The following is a 20,844-nucleotide window of genomic DNA, read 5'->3' as shown; positions in this document are numbered from 1 at the left end:
TCACCATAGACCCGTAATGACCCGGAATCGCGCAAATTGCAAGTGTGAATTCACTTGCGATTTGCGCCGATCGCCGACATGGGGGGGGGGGGGGGGGGGTCTGATGACCCCCCTGGGCATTTGCACGGGGTGCCTGCTGATCGATATCAGCAGTCACCCCGCCCGGCAGGGACCGAAATTCCCACGGACGTACTCATACGTGCCTGGTCCTTAAGAGGTTAAATCAATGAACTGCAGCGGCTTTTGCAGGGCCAGAGACCGCAGCCTGCTTCTCTCCCCCTGCCTGTGCTGGGGTCCTGAGTCCAACCACCGACTCTGCCCGATTGCCTCCCCCTGCCTATCCTCCGGCCAGAGACCGCCGCCGGTGCTGCCCCATTGCTTCCCCCATCCCTGGTTTTGAAAATTACTTGTTCCCGGGGTCCGCGCTACTTCTGGCTCTGGCGGCGTCCTGAGCTGTCACTGTGCGCCGGGTCACTGACGGTGACGTTGCGTTGAGGACATCACTTGTCATTGTGCACAGCAACAGCGCAGGACGCCGCAGGAGCCAGAAGTAGCGCGGACCCCGGGAACAAGTAATCATCAAAACCAGGGATGGGGGAAGCAATGGGGCAGCGGTGGTCTCTGGCCAGAGGATAGGCAGGGGGAGGCAATCGGGCAGCGACCACCGCCGCAACCCACTTCTCTTCCCCTGCCTGTCCTGGGGTCCTGAGTCCAACCACCGACGCTGCCCGATTGCCTCCCCCTGCCTATCCTCTGGCCAGAGACCACCGCTGCCCCATTGCTTCCCCCATCCCTGGTTTTGATGATTACTTGTTCCCTGGGTCCGCGCTACTTCTGGCTCCTGCGCTGTTGCTGTGCACAATGACAAGTGATGTCCTCAACGCAACGTCACCGTCAGTGACCCGGCGCACAGTGACAGCTCAGGACGCCGCCAGAGCCAGAAGTAGCGCGGACCCCGGGAACAAGTAATTATCAAAACCAGGGATGGGGGAAGCAATGGGGCAGCACCGGCGGCGGTCTCTGGCTGGAGGATAGGCAGGGGAGGCAATCTGGCAGCGTCGGTGGTTGGACTCAGGACCCCAGGACAGGCAGGGGAAGAGAAGCGGGTGGCAGCGGTGGTCTCTGGCCCCGCAAAAGCCGCTGCAGTTCATTGATTTTAAAGCACCCGCTTTAAATCATTGATCTACAGCGGCTTCTACGGGGCCAGAAACAGTTTATTAGGGTATACCTGCGCACACACGCTCACCCTCATTTTATTTGGGGGGGGGGGGGGAATTGAAATGCACGGAATATCGGTATAAGTTATCAGCTATCGGCCTGAAAGTTCACAGGTTATCGGTATCGGCTCTAAAAAATCAATATTGGTTGATCCCTAATAAATATAAATTATATTCTAGCGCTAAACAAGGTTATGTAATTAAATATCATTCATTTAAAAAAAACAAAAAAAAAAACTCTTCTTGATCTTCTTTGTATTATTCTTGTATATATTGCATTGCCATGCCACCTGTATGTCTACATATCGGCACGTTTTGTTAGCTGTGAATGGCGTGTGTATTTATCGGAATCAATAGGAAGTCCTCTTCTGAATCTGATAATTAGCATTACTCATTTCTCCTTGTCACTTTGTGAATGAGCCCTCTGTGTCCCGCGCAGCTGTGCGCAGCCCTGCCTGTTTAGTCATGGATGTGGCTTTAATTCTCACTATGATGCAGAATGCCTCCGCTGGTTTACAATGGACATCTTGGAATGTGGGCTGCATTTTTTTGTTCAAGTAGGGCATTTAGCAGTTAACAATATATAGGACCACAATGTATACGCCATTTACTTATATGCAGAGTACTTTGAGTGGTGTCCCCGTGTGCTGATCTCTAATTTATACCCGGCATATCTTATTGTGATGTAGCCGCGCGTTTCCTGCTGCGAGCTTGAATCGGGACGGGCTTTCCGCTGCAGACTGCATTAAAGTCATTGGGGTCTGTGTCAGATTTTTGGCAGCACGCTGCTATCTCACAATAAAATATGGCTAATGTTTAGTATTGGGGTATGTTCACATACTGAAATTGTGCTCATGTGAACACATCCAAAGGTATGTTTACATGAGACTGAAATGCTGCATGTTTTCTCAATTAAGTTCAGTCAGGAAGTCAAAATCTGCAGCATTTCTGTTCTGTGTGAACAGCTCACACACTTTATTTGCTGTATATTTTTTATTTTTTTTCCAGATTTTACAACTCTGCAGCGTATCTACCACATGTGAACATGTCCCATATAGCTTGCAGCAGCTGGACTACACAACCTGAGGCTATGTTCACATAGTGAAATATTTGGGAAATTACGCAAATAGTGGGTGGCGGCAGAACATGGTGCCATGACTGCTCGGTGATGTACCATCTCTATAGACGGCAATGCATTTCCAAGCGGATTCCACCTGAAGAATTGACATGTCAATTCTTTTTGCGGAGGCCGGAATCGGGATTCCAGGGCAGAAACATTACATTCTGCCATGTGCAGCAGAATTCCATTGAAATCAATGGAGCTCTGCTGCAACGGAATTTCTGAGTGGACTTTTTCCAATGAATTCAGATCAGAAATTTTGATGTGTGAACGTGGCCTTTAAAGGAGAACTATTGTGCTTTGGATAGGGGATAAGTGTCTGATCGCAGGGGGTCCGACCTCTGGGACCCCCGCGATGTCTTGCAGGGGTCCCTTGCACTCCCCGGGAACGGATTGTGTCAACCCTTGTACGAAGCCCCCTCCATGTATCTTTATGGTAGAGCCGGAGTTACCCAAACGCTGTATCTCCGGCTCTCCAATAGAGATACATAGAGGGGGGGTGTCAGCTGCTTGCTTCGTGCGGGGGTCAAAACGCCCCATTCTTCAGCAGAGCCAGGGTCCTGTGCAGGAGACTAGAAGTCGGACCCCCTGTGATCAGACACTTTTTTCTTCACAATAGTTCTCCTTTTACAGGTCATTCGTAGTCCAGCAAGGTGGATGTTTTGCATGTAAAATACCTGGATGCTGACATAGCACAGGTGCAGCACTCTGTAATCCTATTCTGTAATCCTATTCTTTACAGTCTATTTGCTTTTACCAGTTTCATAGTTATTTGAGCTTTGGTCCAGCACCTCCCAGATTAAGGGAACAATACGGCGCTGGCTTTTTACAGGGCATTTCCTTTTACTTATAATTGTATGTTGGGTAATAGTGGTGAAGCCTTTGTACATTAAAATGCACTTTTGCGTATATGTTTTTACTTTTTATGAATTCATTTTTTTAACAGGTGAAACTATTTGCACATATATTGGTGATATTTTGATCCTGCATGTCTCATCTTTATATATGTCGTGTTTATTACCAGATCTGCAACTCGCTGCTGAGCTTGGCAAAACGTTACTGGACCGCAACACTGAACTTGAGGAGTCTCTGCAGCAGATGTACGCCACCAACCAGGAACAGATCCAGGAAATAGAGGTACAAAGCTTTTCCTGCATCTGGCTACTTACCATTGGGTACTCACACTTCAGTGCCGTCACGCCCCCTCCCATAGATTTGCATAGCGGGGTGTGGGGGGGGGGGTAACGTCCCTCGGGGGCGGAGTCGTGACGTCACAATACTCTGGCCCTGTGGTCGCCACCCGGCTGTTTGTGAGCTGGCACCGCGGTGCCAGCTCACAAACAGGTGGGTGGCAAATACAAGAGTACGGGGGACCCCCGCGGCGAGACATCTTATCCTTAGGGGATAAGATGTCTCGGGGCCAGACTACCCCTTTACCCCTTTAAAGGAAAACGGTCACATTTTCTCCCACAATATCCACAGGTATTGGTGGATAGTGCGGGAGACGCTGATTAAAACGAGCCCTACCTTGGTCTGATCCGCTCCGCCGTTCGCCCGCAATTGTAGTTTTAATCTCTGTGTATATCCTGCTGTAACTGGCAAAGGCGGGGCTTCTGCGGGCAAACAGACACTGACGTCAGCGCCGCTCATGAATATTCATCCCTGCCTCTGGTTAGGAGCGGCGAAGAGAGGGAGAACAGGAGGGATGAATATTCATGAGCGGCGCTGACGTCAGTGTCTGTTTGCCCGCAGAAGCCCCGCCTTTGCCAGTTACAGCAGGATATACACAGAGATTAAAACTACAATTGCGGGCGAACGGCAGCGCGGATCAGACCAAGGTAGGGCTCGTTTTAATCAGCGTCTCCCGCACTATCCACCAGTACCTGTGGATAGTGCGGGAGAAAATATGTGACAGTTTTCCTTTAAAGCTGCACATAATGGGGGAGATTCGTCAAGACCTGTATTGAAAAGTTGACCAGTTGCCCATAGCAACCAATCAGATTGCTGCTTTTATTTTCAGTGGCGCTTTCAAAAATGAAATAAGCGATCTGGTTGCTATGGGCAACTGGTCGACTGAACTGACACTTATTTATGAGTCTCAGCAGTTTAGGTTTCTGGTTGCTGCAGTCAAGCCAGATGAATAGGTTGGTCTCATTAGGTGAAGTGCACCACCCCCTCTTTGCAAGGCCACAGGATTCATGGGAAATGTAGGCAGCATGAGAAATTAATTTTTGCTCGGAAACTGAAGCAAACATTATTCTCTAATAGGTAATAGCAAACGTCTTCAGCAGATTCAATGCCATGAGAACAGCTAGAGATGAGTGAACTTACAGTAAATTCGATTCGTCACGAACTTCTCGGCTCGGCAGTTGATGACTTTTCCTGCGTAAATTAGCTCAGCCTTCAGGTGCTCCAGTGGGCTGGAAAAGGTGGATACAGTCCTAGGAAAGAGTCTCCTAGGACTGTATCCACCTTTTCCAGCCCACGGGAGCACCTGAAAGCTGAAAAGTCATCAACTGCCGAGCCGAGAAGTTCGTGACGAATCGAATTTACTGTAAGTTCTCTCATCTCTAATAACAGCCATAAGCAAAGTCTGTACAGTGGTCCCTCAAGTTACAATATTAATCGGTTCCAGGACGACCATTCTATGTTGAAACCATTGTATGTTGAGACCATAACTCTATGGAAACCTGGTAATTGGTTCTGAACCCCCCAAAATGTCATCCAAACTAGGAAAAAGTTAGGATTAAATAAAAATAAGTAGATAACTAATACAGATAAAGCAAATCCTTACATATAAAAGTAAGAAAGAGCTGCTGGGAACTGTAAATCACTGTCTGTCAGTGTTTCCCAACCAGGGTGCCTCCAGCTGTTGCAAAACTACAACTCCCAGCATGCCCGGACAGCCGTTGGCTGTCCGGGCATGCTGGGAGTTGTAGTTTTCCAACAGCTGGAGGCACCCTGGTTGGGAAACGATGGTTTATGTAGGGGACAGGCGCTTATTCAGGGTCCTATACAGTACACACAGTGTCCCAAATGGAGCCACCCTTACTTGGTGTCTAAAGGAGCAGCTAACCCTGGCACAGGTAAGGAGTAGTGAAGAACTTGTAGTTCCTCCCTGTAATGTAGGGGGCGCTACCAGACACCAGTCAGTGCATGCACTTCAATAATACAGGCGATTTACCAGTAAAATGCCCATTCTGATTGGTCAGTTCCTCCAGTTGTGACACGTCTCACAGATCTGGACTGTCTGTACATTACACTCTCAGAAAAGGAGGCAAACTAGATATAAGTTACAAAAATTAAATCTTTATTTAAACAATCAATAAAAAATGCAAGCTAAAATCACGAGAGGCGAACTGTGGTGATCAGATAAACACATACTGAAAGGCGGGGTGAGACTGTCCCGAATGAAAAAAAGGAAAAACATATATATTTTTTTTGATTCAAGAAAAAAAGCATATCACAAGGATTGTATCAATTATTGGGGTAACGCACTCCGAAAAATGAAATTAACAAAGTATACGGAATGGAGTATACACTGGAGTTACATAAAAGGTTAAATATTAAGCAAGGGGAGACTGAAAGCAAAAGGCAATATACATGTATTCAAAAGTACCAGTCATGTACCCTACAGAGGAGCATCTCACCTACCCCTAGTGTGTTACCCTAATAATTGATACAATCCTTGTGATATGCTTTTTTCTTGAATCAAAAAAAATTTTTTTTTTTTTTTTTTTCGGGACAGTCTCACCCCGCCTTTCAGTATGTGTTTATCTGATCACCACAGATCTCCTCTCGTGATTTTAGCTTGCGTTTTTTATTGATTGTTTAAATAAAGATTGAATTTTTATAACATATACAGTGGTCTCTCAACATATGATATTAATTGGTTCCAGGAGAACTATCATATGTTGAAACCATCATATGTCGAGTACATATGTCTATGTAAAATGGTAATTGGTTCTGGGGCCTCGGAACCATTGTATGTTTGATCCATATCTCTATGGGAAATTGCTAATTGGTTCTGGGATGACCATTGTATGGGGAGTGTTTAACAAACCAGGGTGCCTCCAGCTGTTGCACAACCACAACTCCCAGCATGCATGTACAGCCATTGACTGTCTGGGCATGCTGGGAGTTATAGTTTTGCAACAGCTGGAGGCACACTGATAGGTAAACATTGATGTATGGGGTGTATAGTGTGTATATGTATTGGATGTGATGTGTGACATCGCATACAGTACTGTACAGTTCTTTAAATACCTTCAGGGGGGGGACAGAATGTCCTCCATTACGATCCTGCCGACTACAGCTCTATAGGAAAGGAAGGGGAGCAGCTCATTGGATGCCTGCAGCAAGATGCTCCAGGCTATTGGCTATAGCTGCACTGGGGGGGGGGCTTACACGGAGCTCACAGTGGAAGCCTGTATGAGTTAGCAGGACAGCATGTGAGTAACAGGAGGCAGAACGGGGCACACGGGGACATTATACAACTATCTGTCATTTGCTGAAGTTGTCAGCGCTGTTAGATAGCTGTTTGTATGATGGCCCCGACACACAGCAGCATCATATGTTGAGGCTGCCTTCAACATACGATGGGCTCTGAGAGGCCATCATATGTTGAAATGATCATATGTCGGGGCCATCATAAGTCGAGGGATCACTGTACCTAGTTTGCCTCCTTTTCTGAGAGTGTAATGTACAGACAGTCCAGATCTGTGAGACGTGTCACAACTGGAGGAACTGACCAATCAGAATGGGCATTTTACTGGTAAATCGCCTGTATTATTGAAGTGCATGCACTGACTGGTGTCTGGTAGCGCCCCCTACATTACAGGGAGGAACTACAAGTTCTTTACTACTCCTTACCTGTGCCTCCTTTTCTGAGAGTGTATTGTTATATGGCCTAGGTTACTATCAGTGCCTTTGTATTTCTGTTAACTACTGTCTGTACATTGTATGTTGAGTCTGGTTTCAAGTTACAATATTCCAGAAAAGACCATTGTATGTTGAAACTATTGTATGTTTAGGCCATTGTAAGTTGAGGGATCACTGTATATGTAGCACGTGGATCCAACATGGATAGGACCTAAACATGCTACTGCAGACTTTACCTCAGCAAATCCATAGGTAAAAGCTGCGCGTGCATTTAATTTACTAAACCTCGGCCTAGTAAGGAGCCTATCTGAAATGTTTTGGGTTTGTTCAGCATGTTCCAACCTGTGGATCTCCAGCTATTGCAGAACTGCAGCCTTCAGCTATCCGGGCATGATGGGAGTTGTAGTTTTGTAACAGCTGGGGTCCCAGACTTCTAAGCGCGCAGGTTTAGTCAGAAGGCTCCTCAGTAGATTCCAAACAACGTGTGTCACAGAATTACAAATGGTGTTTGTTTTTAGAGGAGAAGGCTGACACTTTCTTCACACACACAGCTCTGCAGCATATAAGGGAGTCTATAACCTGCTCAGGATGTCGGGCACGCTGGTCCCCTTGGGAATATCAGCCTGGCATTGTCATGGTGCTGTTCTGAATATAGTCTACAAATAGGACATCATGAATCCTGTGAACTTCCTCTATGCCCCATAGGAAGGTGCTAATCTGAAATAGGTCATATTGAAGCACTTCAGGTTAATCCATACTTTACACCAAATCCTCCAGCCATGTGAAGCAGCTGCAGAGCACCAAGGGCCTGCATGCTGGGCCGACAATGCTGAAATATTAATGTTAGTAACGTGTCTAATAATCCGGTCTAGATTATTAGAGTAAGAAATTATGAAGAAGAGCATTATGGGTAGTCGGGTTCAGTAAAGCTGCGGATTGCTGTACATATCCAGTGTAAATACTATGTACACACTTTTGGGGAGATTTATCAAAACCTGTGCAGAGGAAGAGTGGTGTAGTTGCCCATAGCAACCAATCAGATTGCTTCTTTCATTTTCCACAGGCCTCTTTAGAGGCCTGTGGAAAATGAATGAAGCAATCTGATTGGTTGCTATGGGCAACTGCACCACTCTTCCTCTGCACAGGTTTTGATAAATCTCCCCCTTTGTTCTTCTCTGGAGATTTCCTGTTTCATAGCTTCCCCCTAGACTCTTAGTTCCCCTTTCACCAGCAGGCTTCCTATAGTCTGTTTTCATGATCAGTGGGGGTCCCATTGGTCAGACCCCCACCGTTCAGATCCTTATCCCCTAACCTGTGAATAGGGGACACATTTTATCACGTTATAGACACTTGTTAAAGCGCAACTGTCTTAATTTATTACCCCCCAGACTACCACAATGTTGTTCCAGACGACCATATAGTGAGTCTAACCATACCTTTATGGCCGCTCTTCCCTCTTTTCTGACTTATGAAATACACTACTCAAAAAAATAAAGGGAACACTAAGATAACACATCCTAGATCTGAATGAATGATCTAATTGTATGAAATACTTTCATCTTTACATAGCAGAATGTGCTGACAACAAAATCACACAAAAATTATTAATGGAAATCACATTTATCAACCCATGGAGGTCTGGATATGGAGTCACACTCAAAATCAAGGTGGAAAAACCACACTACAGGCTGATCCAACTTTATGTAATGTCCTTAAAATAAGTCACAATGAGGCGCAGTAGTGTGTGTGTCCTCCACGTGCCCGTATGACCTCCCTACAACGTCTGGGCATGCTCCTGATGAGGTGGCGGCTGGTCTGCTGAGGGATGTCCTCCCAGACCTGGACTAAAGCATCTGCCAACTCCTGAACAGTCTGTGGTGCAATGTGGCGTTGGTGGATAGAGCGAGACATGATGTCCCAGATGTGCTCAATCGGATTCAGGTCTGGGGAATGGGCGGGCCAGTCCATAGCATCAATGCCTTCCTCTTGTAGGAACTGCTGACACACTCCAGCTGCATGAGGTCTAGCATTGTCTTGCATTCGGAGGAACCCAGGACCAACTGCACCAGCCTATGGTCTCAGAAGGGGTCTGAGGATCTCATCTCGGTACCTAATGGCAGTAAGGCTACCTCTGGCAAGCACATGGAGGGCTGTTCGGCCCCCCCTAAGAAATTCCACCCCACACCATTACTGACCCACCGCCAAACCGGTCATGCTGGACAATGTTGCAGGCAGCAGAACGTTCTCCACGGCATCTCCAGACTCTGTCACGTCTGTCACATGTGCTTAGTGTGAATCTGCTTTCTCTGTGAAGCGCACAGGGCAAATTTGCCAATCTTGGTGTTCTCTAGCAAATGTCAAACATCCTGCACAGTGTTGGGCTGTAAGCACAACCCCCAACTGTGGATGTCGTGCCCTCATATCGCCCTCATGGAGTCTGTTTCTGACCGTTTGAGCGGACACATGCACATTTGTGGCCTGCTGGAGGTCATTTTGCAGGGCTCTGGCAGTTCTCCTTTTTGCACAAAGGCGGAGGTAGCGGTCCTGCTGCTGGGTTGTTGCCCTCCTACGGCCTCCTCCATGTCTCCTGATGTACTGGCCTGTCTCCTGGTAGTGCTCTGGACACTACGCTGACAGACACAGCAAACCTTCTTGCCACAGCTCGCATTGATGTGCCATCCTGGATGAGCTGCACTACCTGAGCCACTTGTGTGGGTTGTAGACTCAGTCTCATGCTACCACTAGAGTGAAAGCACTGCCAGCATTCAAAAGTGACCAAAACATCAGCCAGGAGACATAGAAACTTAGAAGTGGTCTGTGGTCACCACTTGCAGAACCACTTCTTTATTGGGGGTGTCTTGTTAATTGCCTATTATTTCCACCTGTTTGTTCCATTTGCACAACAGCATGTGAAATTGATTGTCAGTCAGTGTTGCTTCCTGAGTGGACAGTGGGATTTCACAGAAGTGTGATTGACTTGGAGTTACAATGTGTTGTTTGAGTGTTCCCTTAAATTTTTTGAGCAGTGTACTTTTATAGAGGTGTCAGGCACAGTCGGATAGGCGTGGTTTGGCGCATACCCAGGAGCATGCGCTTTCTGTCAATGAAGGGCGGCGGCGCGTGCACGTTAGAGTCGGCAGGGAGGGGCGCATGCGCAAGCGGTCCAAGTGCTGAAAGGGAGGATGCGTGGCGGCGGCGGCAGGGTTTTGTGTACCCCAAACCATGCCTATCAGACTGTGCCCGACACCTCCTATAAAAGTATTTTATAAGTCAGAAAAGAGTGTCCATAAAGGTATGTTAGACTTACTATATGGTCGTCTGTAACAACATTGTGGTAGTCTGCGGGGTAATAAATGATGACTGTTGCGCTTTAAGCTGGTGACACATTGCAGTAGGGGTTCACACCCATAATCTAGTCATATCTATCTACTGAGATTTGGATGCTTTATTTAAGAAAATAAATAATAATAATAATTTTTAGTCCATGAGTGGGGGTCCACTATGCCCCGGAGCCGCACTGCCCCTCTTCCCTGAAGGCGTTCCCTGCTACTCCTAGCGATTGACACACAGGTGGTCTGCCTGAGGCGGTCCTGTGTAGTTGTCCCGCCCATGCACCATCAATGTGTATTACAGAGGGACAACTACATAGGTCAAACCCTGTGTGACAATCGCGAGGAGGAACGGGTGCACCTCGAGCGGAGAGGGGCTGTGCAATCCTGCAGCATAGGACCCGGGGCCATGCCGCTCTAACATTCTTGGACAGTTTTAAAAATTCATGGGTGTAAACTCCTCCCGCAATGTGTCGCCAGCTTAACACGTGATTATAATGTGACAGATTCACTTTAAAGTGGAAACGTGACGCCAATATCAAAAGGAGTTTATTGGGTCAAGAAGAGCTTATACGGGGCTGTTTTTCAATTTCACTTTCTTATATAGTTTGGACATGGGGGAGATTTATCAAAACGTTGCTGAGTTTCCCATAGCAACCAATCAGATCGCTTCTTTGGCCTCTGAAAAATGGAAGAAGCGATCTGATTGGTTGCTATGGGCAATTCAGCAACTTTTCCTCTGGACAGGTTTTGATAAATCTCCCCCAATGAGTTTCTATTCTTCTTTCTACCAGTACCTCACGAAGCAGGTGGATCTACTGAGGCGGATGAACGAGCAGCATGCCAAGGTGTATGAGCAGCTAGATGTCACAGCCAGAGAACTAGAAGGTGCCAATCAGAAGCTGGTGCTGGAGAGTCGATCATCACAGCAAAAGATTGTAGGGTAGGTGACCTTGTGTGAGGGAAGACTTACCTGACCTAGAGCCTCCTGAAGTCTAGATCTGCTACCTTTTTTTCTTCTCTCCCATACTCCCCAATCTGGCCATGCCAAGCTCAGCGCCCTGAGGGTAACAATTGCAAATCTCCCATGGTTTTGCAGATATTACTACATATGCTACAGGAAAGTAATGATACTGTACACAGACCTGGCATTGGAAGCTTTGGGCATTCAGATGTGGAAATATAAAGCAATAATTACAAGACATAAATCCTGTTTAACCCCTTAACGATGCAGGTACATAACGCACCAGGACGTACATTTACGTCCTATACATGGGATGCCCGGATCATGTGCAGCAGGTCCCAGCTGCTGATAGCAGCCAGGGACCCGACGGTAATGGCTGACATCCGCGATCATGCGGATGTCCGCCATTAAAGGGGTTATCCAGGAAAAAACTTTTTTTTTTTATATATATCAACTGGCTCCAGAAAGTTAAACAGATTTGTAAATTACTTCTATTAAAAAATCTTAATCCTTTCAGTGCTTATGAGCTTCTGAACTTTAGGTTGTTCTTTTCTAAGTAATCTCTGACCCGTGTCTCGGGAACCGCCCAATTTAGAAGAGGTTTGCTATGGGAATTTGCTTCTAAACTGGGCGTTTCCCGAGACACGTGTCATCAGAGACAGAAAAGAACGACCTTAACTTCAGAAGCTCATAAGTACTGAAAGGATTAAGATTTTTTAATAGAAGTAATTTACAAATCTGTTTAACTTTCTGGAACCAGTTGAGATATACATACGTTTTTTTCCCGGAATACCCCTTTAACCCCCTCAGATGCCGTGATCAATACAGATCACGGCATCTGCAGCATTGCAGACACTAAAATGGATGATCCGATCGCCCACAGTGCTGCCGCAGCGATCCGATCATCGAGAACGGCAGACAGAGGTCCCCCCACCTGCCTCCGCTACCTTCCACGGGTCTTCTGCTCTGGTCTGTAATTGAGCAGACCAGAGCAGATGATGACCGATAACACTGATCACTGCTATGCTCTATGCATAGCACTGTATAGTATTAGAAATCGAATGATTGCTATAAATAGTCCCCTATGGGGACAATTAAAGTTTACAAATAAGTGGTAAAAAAAAGTTTAAAACATTTTTTTGAAAACCCCCCTCCCACAATATAAACGTAAATTGTCCCATTTTACCTGTTTCACCCCCAAAAAGTGTAAAAAAATAAATATAAATTAGATATATATTTGGTATCGCCACGTGTGTAAATATACAAGCTATTATGATATGTTAATGATACCGTACGGTGAACGTAAAAAAAAGTCCAAAATTGCTGCTTTTTTTTAATAACCTTTTATTCCCAAAAAAATTGATAAATTTATTAAAAGTTTTATATAAGCAAATATGGTATCAATAAAAAGTACAGATCACGGCACAAAAAATGAGCCCTCATACCACCGCTTATACGGAAAAATGAAAAAGTTATAGGTCTTCAAAATAGGGGGATTTTAAACCTACTAATTTGGTTAAAGGATTTGCAATTAATTTTTTTTCTTTTTTTTTAAGCGCAATAGTAATAGAAAAATGTATAACCATGGGTATAATTTTAATCGTATTGACCCAAAGAATAAAGAACACATGTCATTTTTATCGTAAATTGTACGGAGTGAAAAAGAAACCTTCCAAAATTTGCAAAATTGCGGTTTTCTTTTTAATTTCCCCACACAAATAGTATATTTTTGATTGCGCCATACATTTTATGGTAAAGTGAGTGATGGCATTACAACGGACAACTGGTCGCGCAAAAAACAAGCCCTCATACTAGTCTGTGGATGAAAATATTAAAGTTATGACTTTTTGAAGGCGAGGAGGAAAAAACGAAAACGTAAAAATTGTCTGAGTCCTTAAGGCCCAAATGGGCTGAGTCCTTAAGGGGGTTAAGATTTGCTTGCACTTACCTGCTGGTACAGGCATATAGTGCTTAATCTAGACGGTCCTTACCATTTTTGAATCCCTGCTCCTGTTATGGCCAAATATTGTAATATGCTAATTAGGCTCTTTACCCACTCGGGGTGTTCCCTTGCATCCTCTACTTTACTTCCCTCTTTATAAATATTATTTGTAGAGATGAGCGAACTTACAGTAAATTCGATTCGTCACGAACTTCTCGGCTCAGCAGTTGATGACTTTTCCTGCGTAAATTAATTCAGCCTTCAGGTGCTCCGGTGGGCTGGAAAAGGTGGATACAGTCCTAGGAAAGAGTCTCCTAGGACTGTATCCACCTTTTCCAGCCCACCGGAGCACCGAAAAGCTGAACTCATTTATGCAGGAAAAGTCATCAACTGCCGAGCGGAGAAGTTCGTGACGAATCGAATTTACTGTAAGTTCGCTCATCTCTAATTATTTGTATTCTTCTCCTGTGAGATCTCTCACACGGTCTGCGTTACTTGTGTAGGCCGAGGCTGTGAAGTAAATTTGATTCAGCCATCACCTACTTTTTTTGCACATATGTGTAAAATTGATTTCCTAATACTGTTGGATGTGTGCAGCGTGATCTCCTAAGGCTGCTTCCACACTATGAAAAGTACCCGTTATATTACACCCGTTATAAAATAGCGGCCGATCGCGGGGTTAAACGGCCATTAGAAAATCCCATTATAGTCTATGGGATTTTTCTAATAGCCGTTTTAACCCATTATCGCCCGTTATTAATAACTGACGTTATTCTGTGACGGAAGATAGTAACGGGAGAAATGATGCATGCACTATTTCTTCAGTTCAATCGCCCGTCACGAAATAACGGCCGTTATTAATAACGGGCGATAATGGGTTAAAACGGCTAATAGAAAAATCCCATAGACTATAATGGGATTTTCTAATGGCCGTTTAACCCCGCGATCGGCTGCTATTTTACAACGGGTGTTATATAACGGGCACTTTTCATAGTGTGGAAGCAGCCTAACACCTGTATACAAACCTAGAAAAGAAAAAAAAATCTTATAACTTTATTTTACTTCTCACTTTGAATCAGTCTACGTGTTTGTCCTGTTTCAAAAGTTGTATGGCAGCATATGGTAATTCAGGAAGTCTTGGCGGCCTGATAGTTCCGTATATATATATATATATATATATATATATATATATATATATATATATATATATATATATATATATATATATACCTTATGTGCGATGTTTCTTGTGATAGATCCATCTTTTGTGCTTTAAATCACTGCTCAAAACTGACTGAACTATCTACAGTGTCATAGTTTATAAACAGTTATTAATCTTATGTATTATCCCAGATACCTCCACAATGGGATTACGAACAGTCAATCTATCAGATTTTGACTGCAGTATCATTTTGTTGTGAATGTTTTCACCACCATTTACCCCAACATTGTAAATTGTATATAGACCACTTGGTGGCATATAGAGCCCCTTCAGTTCTCTATTATGGAAGTAAGGGGCCATTTTCTCTGTGTACTGACTTTCCTAAAAAAAAAAAAAAAAAAAAAAAAAAAAAAAAAATAATAGCATTGTCCATAGCAGTGTTTCTTAACCGGAGTCCCTCCAGCTGATGCAAATCTACAACCCCAAGCATGCCCAGACAGCTAACAGCTGTCTGCGCATGCTGGGAGTTGTAGTTTTGCAACAGCTGGATGCACCCTGGTTGGGAAACACTGCTATGGACAATGCAATTTTTTAGGAAAGTCAGTACATAAAGGGAACGTAGCACTAAGGCAGGTTGCCTTTAAATTAGGATATGTAAACGAACAACTAGTAGGCACAATTTGCTGGTTAAAGGGGTACTCCACTGGCCAACATTCGGAACATTTAGTTCCCAACGCTGTGTGCGTGCTGGTGTCGGCCACCCCCCCCCCCTTGTGATGCCACGCCTTCTCAATACAGGTCTATGGGAGGGGGCGTGATGGCCAAGGTCACCAGGGGGCGCGGCTGACCCCCGGAGTACACAAGCATCGTTCGGAACTAAATGTTCCGAACGCTGGCCAGTGGAGTACCCCTTTAAATGCCAACCCTACCAAGTGTCAACCAGACTCTTCAACAACCATGACCCCTTTCATGGCCCTGTGCTTATATTTGTTTATCATTCAGTCCATGACCCATTCTTAGATCCACATTCTTTTTTTGTGGGAACTGCAGATAAGCGAAGGTCAGTGGTGGAGCCTAAACTTGAGAATGCATTCAGAACCCTTCCCCAAAATTAACTACAAAATTGCATGCAGAGAGCCCTCACAGTGGTGCATTGAGGCCCCTTACATCCCATAATGGAGAACTGAAGGGGCTCTATATGTCACCAAATGGTTGTTTCATGTCGCTGTATTCTGCTCTAGAAACTATATATCTAGTGGTTGGCATTCAATGGAACATGCCCCAATGAATTGCCAGAGGGGAAAAAAAGTCTTTGTCGGCATCTGTATATTGCTCATAGTTCAATGGTGTCTTACACTTAGGCCCTATTCACACAGCAGAATTCTGCTTGTATGTGAGTCCACACTCCCGCTGAATTTCTGCTTGGATTCCACACAAATACAGCACAAAATCCTCAAAAGCGGAAGCGAAATTGGGGCGGATGAGTGGAAATTCTGCCGTGTGAATAGGGCCTTAGGGTATGGTCACACTGCAGAATTCTGAGCGCAATTCAGCTTGTGGAAATTCTGTAGGAACTTAGTAGTGTGAACATACCCTTACAGGTCCACCTTGGGAAGGCTTGCTCCTCTGGTACCAAATAGAACACCCTTGATAGGGGTAGATGCTCAATTTGCATTACATTACCACTTTACATTCATCCTTAGTTTAAAGGACAACTGCAGCGGTATGACACTTATCCCCTATCCACAGGATTAGGGGATAAGTGTTTGATTGCGGGGGTCCGACCGCTGGGACCCCATGTGATCTCCTGTACGGGGCGCCGCCATTAGCACTCACGGTGAGCGCTAAGGCGCGTAGCGTCGACCTAGAGGTCGACGGTGACGCCCAGTCTCCTCCCCGTCCCCCATACAGTTCTATGGGGGAGGCACGAACGCTGCCTCCCTGCCTCTCCCATAGAGAAGTATGGAGGAGGCGTGCCGGCTGCAACATCATGCTGCGGCCGGCACGCCCCCTGCACGAGACAGCTGTGGCCCCCTACAGGAGATCACAGGGGGTCCCAGTGGTCGGACCCCCGCGATCAAACACTTTAACCCTATCCTGTGGATAGGGGATAAGTGTTAATCACGCTGCATAAGTCCTTTAATGCTCAATGATCAACCCAAAAAATTCAGCAACAAACTGATAAAACACAAGCGTCTTCTTTTTCCTAATAACCCCCTTGGAAATGATATGACCTGTAATACTTTGAGAGTATCCTCTTTGGGGTTAAGGTTCTTGGTAACAAATCAGTGTTTCCTTTTTTTTTTTTAGTTTGACTGAGACCATTGAAAGTCTGCAGATTCACATTGAAGATCTTCAGAAACAAGTGGAAGAGTTGAAGAAGCCTGGTCGGGTGTGTGGCGGCCGCGAGAAGTTTGAGCAGTCTAGGTCGACACACAGCTTCTCCTGCCTAAAGGAACTCTATGACTTGCGCCAGTAGGTTTAACATAGTTCATGACATTATGTGGCAAGACCTTTTTAAAAGGGTATTCTCATCTGGACATTTATGTAAAGGATATATCATAGATGTGTGATAGCTGCAGCTTCCATTTCTGGGACCTGAACCTATCTTGAGATTGAGGACCTCCAGCCCCATCAGGAGGTGGTTCAGGACGTCACACAGATTGAACAGGCTGTTTTACGCAGTTAGCATATTAGTGTGTAGAATAGACATTAATGAAAATGGTGCTACACTGTTTATGCATCTCCATTAAGCTCTTTAGGAGCTACATAAATGGAGTAAAACAGCAGTCTAGCCTGTTTTTGGCTTCCCGACCACCTCTGGCAGTCACAAGAGCCCTCAATATTGAGATAAGTGTGTCCAAGAGGTGTGTGACCTTAATCAATCAGACATTTTAGGCGTATACTGTGGATTACCACATTATAGGGCCCATTATGCTGTTTGTCAAGTGAGGAGACCTCCTGGGTGGGATTTACAGCCATAATACAGGCACAGAAATCCACCTCTTATGCTCCTGTAACGTGGTCCTTGAAGTGACATTTGTCACCTACACTAAAGGCCCTGTAAAGTAGTACAGCGTCTTTTATCACCACATAAGAGCCTCTTACAAATACCAATCTCTTCCCTATTTCTGCAGGTATTTTGTTTATGATCACATCTTTGCTGAGAAGATCACATCTCTAAACGCACAACCCGGTCCCATTGAGGAGGAGAATGAACATCTCAAGAAGACTTTGGCTGTTCTGGAGGCACAGCTCAGCCTAGAACGTAAGAAGAAGGAGATCTTAGAAGAGGAGTATAATCAGGTCCTGAAAGAAAATTCTGAGTTCGAGCATATTCTGAAAGACAGAGATTCCTGTCATGCCCGGGCAGAAGAATTGGAAGCGGAGGTGGCCGAAATGCGCCAGATATGCCGGTCAGACAGCGTATTCTCAAGCAGCGTTGAAAAGCTGATTCCGGAGTCAATCTTCATCTCATTCAAAGAGACTGCAGAAAAGGACTTTGAGTCCGATGCAGTGATACCTGTCTCACAAGTAGAAATAAAGCCCTTAAAAAGAAGCAGTAGTGAGATGGTTCTGCCCAGCTGTTCCGCAGAAGCCATACGTAATGGTCACGAGGAAACCTGCATCAGAAGGACTGAGGCTGTGAAGCAAAGGGGGATCTCTCTGCTCAATGAGGTGGACTCCCAGTACAGTGCTTTGAAGACCAAGTATGAGGAGCTTCTTCAGCGCTGCCATATGGAGGATGACTTCTTCAGTCACAAGGCTGTCCAGACCTCCAAGCTCCCCACCATGACCTCCCCAGACAACTCCCCACCTAAGACCCTACACTCTGCCAAGCACAGCCCCACCTCACCTGCCTCACAACCGGAGTACAAAGTTCTGTTTCAGGAAATATTTAGTTGTATCAACAAAACCAAAGAGGAGATCAGCGAGCACCGAACAAAATACAAACTTATGTCCAATGCCCAGAATAGCTAGAAGCTCCTGAAGTTGTGAACGTATTTTTCTTTAAATGTTCCCACTACTTAAACGTATTCATTCATATGTATATTACAGTCTAAATTATTTAATGCTTTATGGCAAAGATGTCTTATGGCTACCTCAATAGCCGATACAACGTCCGACAAGACTGCCGACAGCAAATTGTAACCCACTTTTAGGTCTTAGGGTCCGTTCCCACATGGCGTATACGCAGTGTATTTCAAGCTGCGCAAAATTTGCGGCAGCAGCGGGAAATACGCTGCGTATTCCTTGCTCACTATACACACAGGGCTGCCGCCGGAAAGCCTTGTGTGTAGTGAATTTTAGAGGTGGGGCCGTGTGCCGGTGTGACTCTGACATGCGGCTCCGCCTCCAAAACTCACTGCACACATTGGGCTGCCGCCAGAAAGCCCTGTGTGTGTATAGTGAGCAAGGGATACGCAGCGTATTTCCCGCTGCTGCCGTAAATTTTGCGCAGCGTAAAATACGCTGCGTATACGCCAGGTGGGAACGCACCCTTAAATTGTTTCCTCATGAGCTTTATCTGACTTTGCCTATTGTGCTCACCTAGAGAAGACCTTTGAAGGGGTATTCCGCCCCCAGACATCTTATCCTTGGATAGGGGATAAGTTGTCTGAATGCGGGGATCGCGACGATGGGTACCCCCACTATCTCCCTGCTGCACCCGGCGGTCGTTTAAAGCATCAAGTGCAGCACTGGAGGTTCGTGACATCACAGCCACGCCCCCTCAATGCAGGTCTATGGGAGAGGGCGTGACCCGCATCGCCAGTCATCCGGCACGGAGCGAAGTTTGCTCCGTGCACCGGATGTCTGGGGTGCCGCAGCCGAGATGGATAGGGGATAAGATGTCTAGGGATGGAGTACCCCTTTAAGGGCACTCTCACAGTGGAATTTCCGGCTGAAAAAAATTCAAGCTGATGCAAAGACTGCCCGGAAATGTCTCCATAGACACCAATGCCTTCTTGAGCAGATTTTGCAAAAATAATGAACACGGCAATTCTTTCTGTGGAGTCTGGAATTTGAATTTTCATGGCAGATGTTTCCATTGGAAATTTCTGCTGTGTGCACAGTGCAGCAAAATCCCCTTGATAACAATGGGAGGCTGCTGCAAGGGAACTTCTCAGCTGAGTTTTTTTTCACTGGATACTGTTTAAAAATTCTGTGAATGGGCCCTACCAGTAAGAGTAGAAAAATATGGCTGATTTCCTATTAAAAAAAAAATAATAATAATAAAAAAAAAAATAATAAAAAAAAAAATAGCACCACACCTGTCCACTGGTTGCCTAAAACTTCTGCTCGGCTGAACCTGAATTTTAGAAGGTTGAATGGGAGTGTGGAATCCCATTTATGGGTTTTAATTTGAGGCGGAATTCTGCAAGCGGAAATTCCGCCATCTGAATAGACCCTAAGGGTACTTTTTCTTAGTACACTAAACACAGCACAAGGTCTGTTTTATGCATGGCTGCCGTGTAGGAGCTGAAGTGCGTAAATTCTATCTGCGGTAAACGTAGTTGTATGATACTTAATGTAAAAGCTAAAGAAGGGATGGGACCCTATTACTGGCCCCCGTTCAGAGATACCCTTTTGCTATAATACTGTGACTTAGTTTTAGAGAACACTAATATATTGCACTTATTTCTAGCTGTAAATTATCTCTCCTAAATGTTTATTTTCAGAGGATTTATTTTCTATCTCTTTCTGTTGTTCCTCGAGTTCTACAATGGCTGTTAGAAAATATGGTTCTCTCCTAAATGCGGGAACGCCCCAGCAGCCTTTTTCTTAGGCATGAAAGTTGGTACGCCATACTGAAGTGGGATGGACTTTACAGGAGGGGGAGGGGGGGGGGGGATGGGGGGGTGTCCAGTGTCGGGTCAACCGGCCGTCACTTAGATTTGGAAGGATGAAGACATTGATGGGCATGATACAATGTATTAATTACAGTTGCCAATTACTATATTTTATGCCCTAGCATACGAACACCTTGTAAGACAAGACTATAATCCTATACTGTAGAACAGTGATCTTCAAACTATAAACCTCCAGATGTTGCAAAACTACAACTCCCAGCATGCCTGGACAGCCACTGGAGGTGCAGTTTGGAGACTGCTGCTGTAGCATGAAAAAGCTTTGGGTAATTGTTCTTTTTATTTAGTGCCTAATATGGGATCGGCTTCTATCAGGGGGAATGTATTGAAAGCTTTTCTAAAAATGTACTGCTGGAGCT

The 20,844-nt window shown here is 45.3% G+C and overlaps 1 protein-coding gene across 4 annotated transcripts in view; it reads left to right on the top strand.

Annotated features, from left to right (window-relative positions):
- Positions 1-18,830, top strand: part of CDR2 (cerebellar degeneration related protein 2) — a 44,965-nt gene extending 26,135 nt beyond the window's left edge. Inside the window, exons 2-5 of one of the 4 annotated variants that reach the window (XM_056533878.1) lie at positions 3,362-3,474; positions 11,342-11,490; positions 16,926-17,090; positions 17,753-18,828. In XM_056533878.1, the coding sequence (XP_056389853.1) occupies positions 3,362-3,474; positions 11,342-11,490; positions 16,926-17,090; positions 17,753-18,596 (1,271 nt within the window). In that variant the 3' untranslated portion in view covers positions 18,597-18,828. Of the gene's footprint in view, positions 1-3,361; positions 3,475-4,008; positions 4,176-4,402; positions 4,482-7,421; positions 7,928-11,341; positions 11,491-16,925; positions 17,091-17,752 lie in introns of those variants that run through there. The other 3 variants (XM_056533879.1, XM_056533881.1, XM_056533880.1) reach the window with 3 other exon arrangements.
- Positions 18,831-20,844: the final 2,014 nt, after the last annotated feature.

The sequence above is a fragment of the Hyla sarda genome, chromosome 8 (genome assembly GCF_029499605.1).
Source record: "Hyla sarda isolate aHylSar1 chromosome 8, aHylSar1.hap1, whole genome shotgun sequence".
NCBI lineage: Eukaryota > Metazoa > Chordata > Amphibia > Anura > Hylidae > Hyla > Hyla sarda.
This window is presented reverse-complemented; position numbering and strand designations above follow the sequence as displayed.